The sequence below is a fragment of the Echeneis naucrates genome, chromosome 19, assembly GCF_900963305.1.
Source record: "Echeneis naucrates chromosome 19, fEcheNa1.1, whole genome shotgun sequence".
Lineage (NCBI taxonomy): Eukaryota > Metazoa > Chordata > Actinopteri > Carangiformes > Echeneidae > Echeneis > Echeneis naucrates.
The window spans coordinates 8,948,529-8,961,526 of NC_042529.1; the positions used below are offsets into that span (position 1 = coordinate 8,948,529).

General features: G+C 40.9%; 2 protein-coding genes across 3 annotated transcripts; both read right to left on the reverse strand.

The window, feature by feature from the left end:
* Positions 1–169: 169 nt before the first annotated feature.
* Positions 170–5,780, reverse strand: LOC115060103 (mucin-4-like). Its single transcript, XM_029527936.1, has 9 exons — positions 5,643–5,780; positions 2,423–5,159; positions 2,171–2,213; positions 1,842–1,991; positions 1,448–1,537; positions 1,195–1,317; positions 914–1,024; positions 526–597; positions 170–339 (listed from the first exon to the last, which is right to left on the reverse strand). Exons 2-9 carry the CDS (start codon positions 5,030–5,032, stop codon positions 320–322), a joined length of 3,219 nt encoding a protein of 1,072 aa, XP_029383796.1. The 5' UTR covers positions 5,033–5,159; positions 5,643–5,780; the 3' UTR covers positions 170–319.
* A 208-nt stretch (positions 5,781–5,988) lies between these two features.
* Positions 5,989–12,120, reverse strand: LOC115060540 (uncharacterized). 2 transcript variants are annotated; one of them, XM_029528485.1, is made up of 6 exons: positions 11,910–12,120; positions 7,251–10,682; positions 6,965–7,160; positions 6,779–6,858; positions 6,597–6,688; positions 5,989–6,494 (listed from the first exon to the last, which is right to left on the reverse strand). In XM_029528485.1, exons 1-6 carry the CDS (start codon positions 11,961–11,963, stop codon positions 6,434–6,436), a joined length of 3,915 nt encoding a protein of 1,304 aa, XP_029384345.1. In that variant the 5' UTR covers positions 11,964–12,120; the 3' UTR covers positions 5,989–6,433. The 2 variants fall into 2 exon arrangements, with proteins under 2 accessions (XP_029384345.1, XP_029384344.1); XM_029528484.1 differs by having other exon boundaries at positions 6,597–6,691.
* Between the last annotated feature and the right edge of the window lie 878 nt (positions 12,121–12,998).

Consider the following 12,998-nt stretch of genomic DNA (forward strand, 5'->3'; position numbering starts at 1 on the left):
GTGATTTACAGTCGGTTTCAAACTGTAATGTTATCAAACAGCATTATGTCATTTTCAGACCAGACTTCATTCAAATCCTCTGACTAGCCAATCAAAGTCATTATTCTACATTAAAAGGCTTCACACATTAGATCATGTTACAATATTAGCCTTCCAGAATAAAACAGTGTTAGCAGTTTAATATTATCAAAATTAATTTATTGAATACAAATATACAGTGAAGATGTAACTAAACCTTTTTTTTTTTTTTTTAAACAATGGATGTTATTCAACATTCACACTGGGATGTTATTAGATGATTCTGCATTCTTCTCCTTTTTTAACTGTACTTCAGCAGCTCTGGAAAAGATGAAAATCACTTATGAATAATGAAAGACTGGGGAAGAACACTGATGCTTTAAACTGAACTGCAGCTAAATCAGGCATGCTGGTGCATTTGATGAAAAAAAAAAACAAAAAAAAACAAAACAAAACCATACTGTCATTTCAATACATTAAGATGAAAACACAGTTAATAAGTTGTACCTGCTCTCAGTCTCATTATTTCTTCTGATTTTATGTCAAGTTGCTCTTGAAGTGTCACACACTTGGCACACCCTGCAACACATTTTAAAATCATTCCATTACTGTAACATATTTTTGCTGCTCATCAGTTTTGGATTCGTAGAGACCTCCTCTTCATACCTTTAAGTGATGATGGTGCTGGCTCCAGTTAATAGTTTGTGCTTAAACTCTCAAATACTATTTTGGTTTTCTTTTGAGAACACATCATTTGATCTTAAGGCAACACCTAACCATAAAGTGATTATTTAGTCTGTTCATAGAACACATCATGTTTGAGGTTTAACTAAGCTTACACCGGAAAACCTCCAGCAGTGCAATTCTTAAAATCTGAGCACTTCTTAGCACTTACCATGAATCTGAGGTTTAGACAGCAGTTTTCCAGGTTGTTTCATGGCTCTGGCACTGCTGGAAGCAACACAGGATGTCGATGGTTCTGCAGTACTGACAGGCACTACAGCATCTGAAACATGTACCAGAGCAAGTGACTCACAAGACATCAAGAGGTGACATTGCTAAGCCAAAAAAAAAAAAAAGAAACAAAAACATCCAACACCCCTCCCCCTTTTTGGTTTTTATTACAGACCGCCATAACTGATCTATGTAAAATAAGTTCCCAAGTTCCCAACCTACCATCTCTTTGGGTTTTAGCTGGCAAAGCTCTCAGGGTTCTGGGCTGTTTGAGAGTTTTGGCTTTGTTAACAGTATCACTGGAAGATGTTGAGGCAACAGAAATACTAGCTGGTAAAGGATTATCTGAGGAAGGAAATGGAGAAAAAAAAAAAAAAAAAACATGTAAAAATGTACTGAGTTCAGTAAAGTCTAGTTTTTGCCCATCATCACACTTCATGTTGAACATTTGTAGTCTTGGGTGCTGTTCATTTACCCATTTTCTTCTTCTTTGCTATCGGTAACGCTTCACTTTTGGTTAAGGGGTGCTTTTTTGCTTGTGAAGCCTTGGTGGCAGGGTTCATAACTGTACATAAAGAAAATGTATGTTATTATCCATTCATCACAGCTAGATGCAGCTATTTCATTTCCCACTGCAGACAACACTGTTCTCATTAATTTGCAATGTGTGTTTCATACAAGAAATGCAGCTCAGTAAAGTTTATTAGAATTGGTTACTTAAGTAAATGAAACAAATTAAAGTACCAGAAAATGGGAAAGTATCAAAAAGAGAATACCCAATACATGAATTGAGGGGGAAAAAAAAATGAACACATTGTCAGACACATTGTTGACTGTCAGAATAAAAGATCAGACCATTGTATGGGTACCTGTGGGCCCACGTAGTTTTTCGGTAGTTGAAGTAGGCGGTGCATTGCTTCTTGCACATGGCATCCTAAGACCTGTTACAGTTCTCTGTATACCTGGTGGGATGCCACTTAACTGTGGCCTGAGCAAGCCAGAATTCGGCTGCCTGGATCCTAATGTCAGTAGAGGGAAGACAGTGTGAAGTGTAAATATTGGTCACATATGCATCTCCCGTGTGCAGGTAAAACTAATAAATAAGTTTGAGAGAAAAGTTTTTACTTTAGTACGAATACAACGTATTTGTAGTCTACCACAAAGATCATTCTAAAAAGTAAGGATGCATCCTGCCTACCTGTTGTAGTTCGCAAGTTGTAGGAGCTTGATGTTGCTGTGGTCTTAAAAGCACAAAACAATGGAAAACTCATCAGTACATCAGTACATGACCCACATAGTACCATCATTCTGCTGTCTGGTCTTGATCATAAAAACTGGATTTATCAGGTGAAAAAAAAAAAAAGAAAAAAAAAAAAAGAGATCCAGTTTCATGTTTCTTTAAAAAAAAAGGGCTGTCAATATATTGAACAATCATAAAAAGACAGCCTACCCCTTGGGCTGCATCAGAAGCTGCAAGGTTTTTCAAAGCCTCAGCTTGGGCTCTCTGTCTTGTCATGGGCACACCTGATGTCAGTGGTTCACACCTCCCTGGAAATGTGGAGGCCGGCTTATACTTCAGTGGCTGGGATGCAGCTTTCATTGGAGGCAAAAGTGATTTAGCAGCAGGTTGCGTCAAGAATGTTTTTCGGTCGGAAACTATGTTTGATGGGACATCTGACAAACCCTGATCAGCTCGCTTAGTGGGTCCATACATGCACAGTTTTTTCTGCGCCCCTATGATTTTGGCATTCTCAGGGTCGATGCTAAAGGGTAAGGCTTTACAGTTGGTCATTGGTGTGGAAGTAACCAAACAGTCTACCTTTAAATCTAAAGTTTCATCCAAATTGAATGCGTTAGCTTTGTTGTTTCCAAAATCCATGTTCTGGTGGCCCAACACAGAAAGAGCATCTGTTGCAGGGAGAGTTGAGTTTGTATGACTTTTGAATTCATCTGTACCAGCTCCAGAAACCACGTCTTCTGTTGAATTGGCTTCAGATGTGCTCTCAGGGGTGACAGCCGTCTTGGGATTAGGATCTGTGCTGATTTGTTGTGTAGGCAGTTCAGAAGAAGGGGCTTCAATAGGACTGCCTTTAGGACTCATGGTTTGATTACAAACTTCAGCAGGAGAGGGATTGTCAAAAGTATTCTGGTGACTGATACTTGAGCTTGTTTCTGACAAAGATATGGTGCCGTTTTGTATAGCTGGTGGTTTACTTTCGAAAGTGTTGTTCTGGAGGCAAAGACTTGCAGCACTGGCTTCCCCTAAATGTGTAGTGCCTTGAGCTTTTTGAAGAGAATGACTATCAAAAGTGGCATAATGTACTTCACTCAACCCACTTGTTTCAGCAGCCAAACTATCCTGCTTCATAACAAGACAAGTTTCAGGCGCGTTTTCACACTCTGCACTAATCTGATCTGTACCTTTACTGTCAGCTTTGTGGATGTCTTCATTAGATGGAAGTTCCAGAGTCCTGTTCTGAGGGCAGGATATTTGAGCAACAGCACTCAAATTAGATGAGGCATTTAAATTGGAAGACTCAGCAAATGTAAATATGCCATTTGCAGAGTTAGCTGTTTTTGGGCTTGGTGGTGACACGTTGTCTGTCAATGATACATTATGGCTAGTTTTCACAGTATTAGAGGTCTCCGAAGGTTCACCATTAAGTTCTGAGGTGACATTTTTTAGACTGGTATTACACTGTGACTCAATACCCTGAACAGACATGTCTGTAGAGGAGCTTATGTCACGAGTAACATTAGCAGGATTCCTCTGAAATGTGTCATCAGCTGGCGTGGGACTCGTCACCTTCTTTTGTCCACTGGGCTCAGATGAAGGCTGACTGTCCTCCAAAATACTACTCTCAGAAATATCTCGAGTTCCTTCCAAGGAAACTTTCACAATGTTTTCCTCCATATACTTAGATTGCTCATTGAAGGAGCTCAGAGAGTGCGTAGCATTGCCGATACTTGACAGTTCATCACTTTGAATCATTTCCACTTTGCCAGGTTGTGCCACAGTTTGTCCACTGAGTTCTGATGAAGGCATCTGGTTTTTCCCACTATCCACTGGTAGATCATCCTGTGTGACATCCACAGAGCATCTTTCTGCTGATGGTGAAACCTCAGAACCGCGTGTAACATCAAGGAGAGTAATTTCTGGGAAATATCTGTCATCCAGCCAGCATTCAGGAGCATGAAGGCTTGCAGGGATGTCAACCATCTTGGTCAAAGTGTTGTCAGTACAGTTTGGAACAGAGGTGTCCTCTTTGTCACGTAAATTACCTGACTTATCAGCTGAAATACTCACATTCGTAATAAGTGATTTTTCAGGTGTGATTTTAGAGACTTGGTGTGCCTGATCTGTGGTCTTGGTCTCTGCTTCAGGACTGCTTCCTCTAGATTGGAGAGGATCTACTGTCTTATTCTCAGGGTGTTTGTCAGCAGAGATGTTTATATTGGTAGAGCAATTGAGCTGGGGGGGCTGGGAAGTGGAAAATGTACCATTTACAGAACAGGATTTTACAGGGGTTGCAGGCATGCTGTCAGGAAGAAGCGAATCATTTCTAGTTATTTGCATTGTGGAGTCCCGCGTCACATCAAGAAGAGTAATTTCTGGCAGATATTCATCATGCAGCCAGAACACAGAAGGATCTTTGTCTCCTAATGATCGCCCATAATGGCCAGTGGAGAAATCTGATTTGGGATTTTGACCACACCCTCCAGTGGAATTTAAAGGCTCTGGAGATGGACTTTTATTGGAAATTTTTAAGTATTTTAAAATTGGTGTTAGAGCAGATTTGAAACCAGAGAGTCGTGACTTTGACTTGAATCCACCATTGCTGCTTTCTGGTGCTGGGGTTGAAAAGGCACAGGTGTCAGAGAGAAGCTCAATTTCTCCACTTGGCTGTGCAGAGGAATATCCCATAACATCTCCAACTTGGACCTTGAGCTTTGAAGTTCCAACTTCATCGGTCACTCCAGGCGGAATATTTTCACGGCATTCATCAATATCTGGATTTTCTTGAATACATGAGGCTTGTACTGAAGTCTCACTGGCCATCCTTGTCACGGTTTCGTTTGCTTGCGCCCAAGGATAGAGATTATTTTTCTGAGGGAAGGGCACAATACTCAGACTTTCTGACACATACTTTTTTCAGGTGTCTTCCCGGACCCTTCCCGACTGTGATCTGTGGATTAAACGGTTGAATTAATCCAAAACATCTTTAGTTTCCTGTCACTACATAATTTAATCACGTACATTTTCGCTGGGACACTATAACCCAGTTATTACCAAATAAAAGTGCTTTAGATTATGTTAAGTTTAAAACATTTTATTAGGGATGTGTTATCAAAATAGAGGTCGTTGTAAAACGCTGTGTCATCTGCTGGTTTTAGTGATTTATGTCCATGACAGCACATGACCGTTAGCACTAACTGCATGATGTTACTTATGATCATCCACTTTCTAAAAGCCCAGCTCGGCCAAAAACACAACAATAGCTGTAAATAATCATAAAAAATCTGGGATCAGACACAAACCACCTGTCACTTTCAAAAAGAAACACAGACGGTGACATTTTACTTTTTTATGTTGAGTTGTTGTTGTCAAGAATGAAGCTAAGCTACCTTGCTAACATAAACGTCGTTGAACGGAAACAGCCTTAACTCACCTGTGTCTACAGGCACTTCCTGTCGGGATGATTGTGTCTGTGAAAGTATTAGCAATAGTCAATTGCAGACTGGAAATCTACCCAAAAAACACATACGACTGATGTCAACAGCCTGTCGAGCTGAAGAATTGTTGAAGTTATGAGGAGCACCGCTCTGGTTCAAATAGCAGTTTTCTTCACGCTCATTGGATGATGCCGTCCAATCAGAGCAGAGGCTTCTTCTTCTTCGTGTATTTAATAGTGAGCGATACACGACAGGAAACCACTGACACCTACTGTCTTAAAACAAGAGTCTTTTCAAATTTTTATGTTTTTTATTTTCTTTTAATCTTATTAGCTAGCAGGGAGGTCAACCATCTTGATCAAAATATTGTGTGTAGCTTGAACAGATTAGCAATGAAAGGAGACATCATATGAGCTATCAAACAAATCAGCTGAAATATCTTGATTTGCAACAATTCTCAGAGAGACCGTGTTCGCCTGATCTGTGGCCTCTTTCCCCTGTTTCAGGACTGCCTCCTTTAGATTAGAGATGATCGACTGATGGACTCGAGCAGTAATATACCTGTGAAGCAATTCAGCTGGTAGTGCTGGTAGCATGTATGCACTGTGCACAACAAAACAGGGAAAAAAAATTCTCACATCAAATTTATTAGAGAAGTTCAACACAGGGGAAGTAACAAACACAATGAACATCTGGTGCCTGTATTTAGCTTGATAAATACACAAAAAATAAAGCCCTTTACATATTATATTCATATATTTACATAATGCATTACAGTTTATCTCAATCACTCTTTTGTGCTTTTCTTCAGTTTGGTCTTCAATTCCGACATAAGTGGATTTCCAAATCTGGGGAAACATTCAAGAGAGAATAAAAAAAAAACACCTATCTTAATGGCTGTATACACAAAGCCATGTCAATGCTCAGAGTTTGTTTGTTTTGTTTTTTACCCTGGATGTTGTGGCGGCATCCATTTAGGTTTGTGTTTTGGCTCATCTTGTTTGGGAATGTCACTCTTCTCTTCTGGCTTTGTCTCAGGTTCCTGCTGATGTAGTCAGATTTCAGTGATGTATAAAACAATCGATATAATCAACTTGAGAGAAAAGTGATTTTCAAACACTAGCATAAGTACCTGTGAGACAGTTTCTGGGCTTCTGTCTTCTTTCACTACACATTGTGTCTTTTTTAAAACAGGAAAGCCTCCACCAAGCCCTACAAAAAAAAAAAAGACATAATTTACATATTGTGGATATTGATGGCAGATTATGGAAAGACGCAGGATCATGTCTTTTCATGTATCAAACAGTATGCAACCAACCAGGCAGTTTTATTCCAATGCCAATGCCTCCCAGTGGTACGCCTCCAGGGACTCTCACTGGCAGATGTGGAGACGGTGTGGGATCCACTGAGGGCAAGTGTAGCAAGGAACGGGGGTCTTTGGGTGGCCTTACACGAGGGTTTTTAACAGCAATCCTTGCCCTTTGTGCAGTGAAGTCCAGTGCAGACGCATCAACCTGCAATGTGAAAGATACAGCTGAACTCACACCACATCAGCAGATTATGAACACTGATTTTATAGTTACATTTTATTTTTGAAATCATACCTCAGTCTGATCCTCAGATATAGTTGTCAGGTGTGATGCCACATTCGCGTTGTCCGTTTCATGCAGTGAGTCACTAGTATCTTCTGACTTTCCGGGCTGCAGTTGGTCAAGTGAGGGCAATTTCTTGGATTCAGCATAGGCGTCATCTTGTGACTCATTCATAATGAGTTCCTCCTGCAACAAAGTCTGTGATGCACCTCTATGTGTTTCTGGTTCAGTGTGTTTGATTTCAAATGGAGGGTCAGACACTGTTACCTCAAGAGGCACATCTTTAACTTCAGTTTTCTCATTTACGGGAAAAGACACCATATTAGTCTCAACATTTGCTTCTTCTGTGTTCCTCCAGTCAGTTCTGCCAAGACCTGCTAGGTCCATTACATCAGCATTGCTCTCTTCCTGTGATTCACTTTTGGTCATCAGTGACTCTTCCTCTGTTTTTTCTTGTAATATAGTCAATTCGTCATTTTGATATCCAGTTTGTGATAATATAACTCCTGAGTTAGGGTGAATTCCTGCCTCAGCAATCAGCTCCTCCACTGTCAGTTGGGATTGTCTGGCCTCTGTAGCTTCTTTCATCAAGAAATCCTGAGATTCATTATTGGGTTGTTGTGTTGACACTTCAGAGTCTACTGATTCTACGGTATCAAGAACATCATAGATGCCTTGAATTGACCCAGTGCTAGTTGATTTCAGGAGAAGCTGGTCAAGGTATTCTGTGCCACATTCACTGTTAGACTTTTCCATAAATCCAGACTCTCCTGTTGATGAAGAGATTTCTGTTTCACTCAATAATCCAGATTCTCCTGAATTTGACTCCACAAGTGGCTCTATTTCATTCTGTACAGTTGCCATATCATCTTGTTTGTTTGGTCGCTGTATGTTGGTGTCCATTTGTCGTCCTTGTTCAAACTCTTCCTGTTCCATGTCATTCGGATCCTTCAAAGATGCTGTCTGTATCCATAAGTCGAGGATTTCTTCATCAATCACATCTTGACATCCACTGACTGAGCTACTCATTTGTTCAGCATAACTCCCCTTTGATTCTGTCACAAATTTGGCCATTTCTGTTTCCATTGAGCTCAGATCTTTTGGACTGGATCCAATTGTCATTAGTTCGTCCACTAATTTGGCATCTAGTAGCTCCTCATTTCTCATGCCAAGTGCTTGGTCTGCTAGTTGATTTTCTGTCTCTAACAATACGCCCGGTCCATAAAATTCTCCAAACAAAATCTTTGCTGTGTTTTCTGTGGTTGGATTGGTTGCCATTCCTTCAACCTCTAGATTTAAAAGCCCCATCTCTTTGTTGTTGTGCATTTCTTCTTTAACGTCTTCCTCCTCAACTCCAGAACTTGGCTCTTCCATATCAATCCCTGCATCTTGCATTTCTACAGAAAGATCTTTAAGTAACTTCGGCTCAACTGACTCTTTCATGAATCCAAATTCTCTTTGTTCTTCTAGTAAACTAGAAACCTTATTGCTGTTTTGCTCAAAGTTTTTGGTATTTACTGGTTCTTGAAAAAAGTTTGTTTCATCGAACTCCTCTGTTAAACCAACACGCATCTCCAATTCCATTTCTGAATGTTCAATCCCCATCTTCAATGAGCTGTCTGATGATTTTCCTTCCTTTTCCTCAAATAAGTGTGTTGATTCTTCAATTACTGGTTCAACTGGCAGGTCATCCGTTTCTTGTGCTAATCCGGTATGTGTGATCTGCAGTATTCCAGTGTGGTCTTTGTTCAAGTCCTCTGTGTTTTCTCGTTCCTCTTCCATGTGCTCCCTGAACACTAAATAGTCACCTCCAGCTCCACTGTTTTGAAGGCTCTGGGGTTCTTTGCTCTCCACCTCTTCTGGTAATTCGATGACATGGATTTCCTTGCAATTTCCTTCGTCCAGGAACTGTTGTGATATAATTTCATCTGGCCTAGCCTCATTGTTGTATTCAGGAACTCCCTCTTGTGTTTCCTCACATGTCAGAGAATTCAGCCCTTGCAACACAACAAATGGGCCTTCACATATTCCCTGAGAGCCATTTTTAAACTCTCTGCCTATTTCCTGTCCAGTTTCACCTTCAAGCTGTACTGTAAATGAGGTGGTCGTACAAACTGCTTCCATGTATGTCTCTTTGTCCACACCTCTTTCACTGGAAAGCATCTGCTCTTCTACTTTAACTTCACCACAAAATGTCTCATCTACTTCAATGTCTGTAGTTGTCACTAGAGATTTTTCAAAAATCACAGAGCTACCAGTGGTGTCTGTCTCTCTTTTTTCAGTGTGCACTTCAATGTTTCTGGCCTCAGCTTCATTTGCTCCATCCAGGAAATCAATTGTGTGTAGTTCTGTTTCAACACTCAGCACAGCATCTTCATTGTGTACAAGCTGATCAGTACCATTTTCTTCACGAACTTCTGCAACAGGTTTGATGTCTTCTTCCTTCTCCGGCTCCTCATCTACTGTCTGGTTATCTGCAGTCTCGTCATTTTCCTCCTCATTTTGCGCCCTCTCATCTTTCTCTCTTTCTTCACTTTCACCTCTATGAGCCATCACAGGCTGCCATCCAGACCTGTCTGACATGCTGCCACTTTTTATACATTTTGTTTCTAATCCATCTTCCAGCAAAGTAACATCTGAGTCTCCTGGGTCAATTTCTGAAAACTGATTTTCAGCTGTTTTTTTCTCCTCATCATGCTCATGTTCAATTTTCAAGGCCAGTTCCAACAAACCACCACAGTTTTTCACTTCAGTATGCATTACTGTTGTATCCACCTCATTCCCACCCGCCCTTGCATCCTCTACGTGAATGCTCTGTTCCTCTTCTAACCTAGAACCTGTCCTAAGACACAGTGTTATCTCAGTGTCCTCCAATTTTTCATCTCTGTGGTGAATTTCATCATCCTCATCTTTTACTTGGACCTTCGTCATGGCTTCATTGAGGTTTGGATGATTTTCCAGTGCTTCCTGAGTCTCATCTTTAGCAGTAGCATTGTCTCTACTTCCGTCTATGTCTTCATTCATTGCATCTCCTGTAAGATTTAATGGCTCCATGTCCTCTTTAAAATCTCCACTTTCTCCTTCTTCATCATCTTTCGCTCTTGCATCCTTGGAGACAAGAAGGCCTATATTATTTCTTGTCTGGCTAAACTGTTCTTCTCCCACCTCTACATCTTCCTCAGATGCTTTACTTTTGCTACCTCCATTGCTTTCTTGCGCCGGCCCTAAGTCAATCTCTGTGGTACAAAGCTCCCAGCTTACAACTGGCTGTGAAGAACTTAGTAAAGAGGCTGTTGCAAGAGTTTGTTCCTCATCGACATCCTCACCACCAGAGTCACCCCGCAGAATACCACTGCCACCAGAGTGTTGCTCGGAGGAGTTTGGGTCAATGCTGTCAGTGGTTTCCGGCCTCAGGAATCTGTTCACAGCTTCAGCTATGTAGCTCTACAAAGGATACAAATAGAAAGAGTTGACTTATTTTTGTTAATTAATCAATCAACATTATTTCCATGTATGTATTATTTTTAATTTTCTATTTTTTGCATTTGCAATACTTGCCCCTTTGTACCATTAAAGGAAATCTAAAGGGCTACTTATTCAATAGTCTCATACCTTCCTGGTTTGCAGCAGTTAGGGGAAGGCCTTTTCCTGTCTCAGCATGACAATGCCATCTTTCATAAAGTGAGCTCCATAAATGGCTTTATGAGCGTGCTTTGTGTGTTGTCTAACACATCCTTGATGGATAGACCTGTAACCACAACACTGAACGCCTCGCCAGGTTTGCCTGGCTAATGTGCAGAATTTTTAAATGCTAAGTTCCAAGCTCACCAACTAGTTGCTTAATTTCTAGGGTTTGATGCAAGTGTAGTGTACAGTTGGTTTCAAAACCCTGAACGAAAACCACGCATAAAACTGAAAAAAAAAAAAACAAAACAAACAAGCTGCAGAGTAAGGTAAATATGAGTGATTAATCACTACAAGAAACAGCTTTCATATGAAGTATCCTAGTACAATCCACTGATCATATAAAAATATGTGAGGCCTCGCTGTCCAATATCTGTACCAAATCTGACTGTCACTGGACAGTAACACTAACAGCTGCATCATCTGGAAACCTGAATCAATCTGCAAACCAAATAAAATCTCCTCTTTCTATGTCAGCACACAAATTTGCAATTCAACTCAAGTTTTCAATCAAAACTGGAGTATCATTGATGGATTAAGTGGAAATCAACAGCTGCTATTAAAGTCAACACAACAACACAGTTGCCAGGCGTTATAAAAAACTATGAGGAACCAATAAAATAGAGCTTCAACAGCTCTTTATAGCAGAGGTGAAAAACTTATGCACTAATGCCATACATTGTAGTGATTCAAACAAGCAAACTTTTCATGCAGTTTAGAGTGTGTGCGTGTGTGTCTAGGGGACAAACACAAACACACAAATGGGGGAGGGAGGGAAGTAGTGTGTGTGTGTGTGTGTGTGTGTGTGTGTGTGTGTGTGTGTGTGTGTGTGTGTGTGTGAGAGAGAGAGAGAGAGAGAGAGAGAGAGAGAGAGAGAGAGAGAGAGAGAAGTGAAGGAGACTTTCCATCCACATTTTAAATTTTCCCAGCTTGGAAAAAAAAAAAAAAAATGTGTAGCAGTGGTCATCAGTCATCACAAAAGCTCACCCAGACTGTCCAGAAAGTCCTCCCCACTCTGGAAATGGGGGTGTCGGAGTCCATCTTCAGGCTTCCTCCACAATGTCTCTCCGATTATCTGACTCCAGAGATGATTTCCGGGGAAGAAGTCAAACGGCTCTGAGTTGAAATTTTGCCTTTGCCTGAAGCTTGAGATGAGATATCGGCCAAACGTTGGCGGGCTGAAGCAGCAGTCCCGGTTCAGTTCCTCATACTGACACATGTCCGGTGTGTGATGATGAGGAAGAGGGTCATTAACGCAGCTGAGCCGATGCGCTGCTGTTTGCGGATGTGAGCGGTTAAAATGACGAGACAAACCACAACAAACACTGTGGGGTTTCAAATATGCTGTGTGTCACGGTCTGTAGGCTGCTCACACACACTGGCCTGAGTACAGAGCCTCCACATTAGTAACGTTTACGATGGAAAAAAGATCCCGGGCCTTGCCTCAAAGCCCAATAGGACCAGATACAGCCAGAAATGTGGGCAATATGGGGACCAGGTTTCGACAAGGAATAAGAAAGCTTGGAGTAAAAAGCCTGTTGCATTTATTTGTATGTTTGAATGTTATGTGAGCACTTCTCTGCAACACAGGAGTGCCCGTTGCACACACAACTGCACAAGCTGCCACTCTAGCAAAAGCCTCAAGAACTACAATTGTGAGTTTCATCTAATATTGATGTTTCTGATACACTACAATTATAGTATTTATGTGATATATGTGGAATTTTATCCAGGAAGTGTATGGGCTATTACTTCAGTAGCTGTACATGGACTTTTCTGCTCATATACTCGTAGATAGATGTAGCTTCTGTTTTATCTCAGGAGGAAGTTCAAAACGTCATTATCCTAATTATTCAGTTAAAACGTGCAGCACCTCCTCTGTCCAGAGGAGGTGCAGAGAGGTGACGTCCTTGTGGTCTGAGTGTCAAGGAAAAAAACAGAACTATATTTTGAAATGGTTGACCAGCAACAGATACTTGTCTTGCACAACAGCTCTGAACGGAAGAGAAGCAAAGTTTGTTGTTCATTGACTCAAAGTAACATCTTTTCCAAAAAGTTTTGATTTTTGTTTTGCAA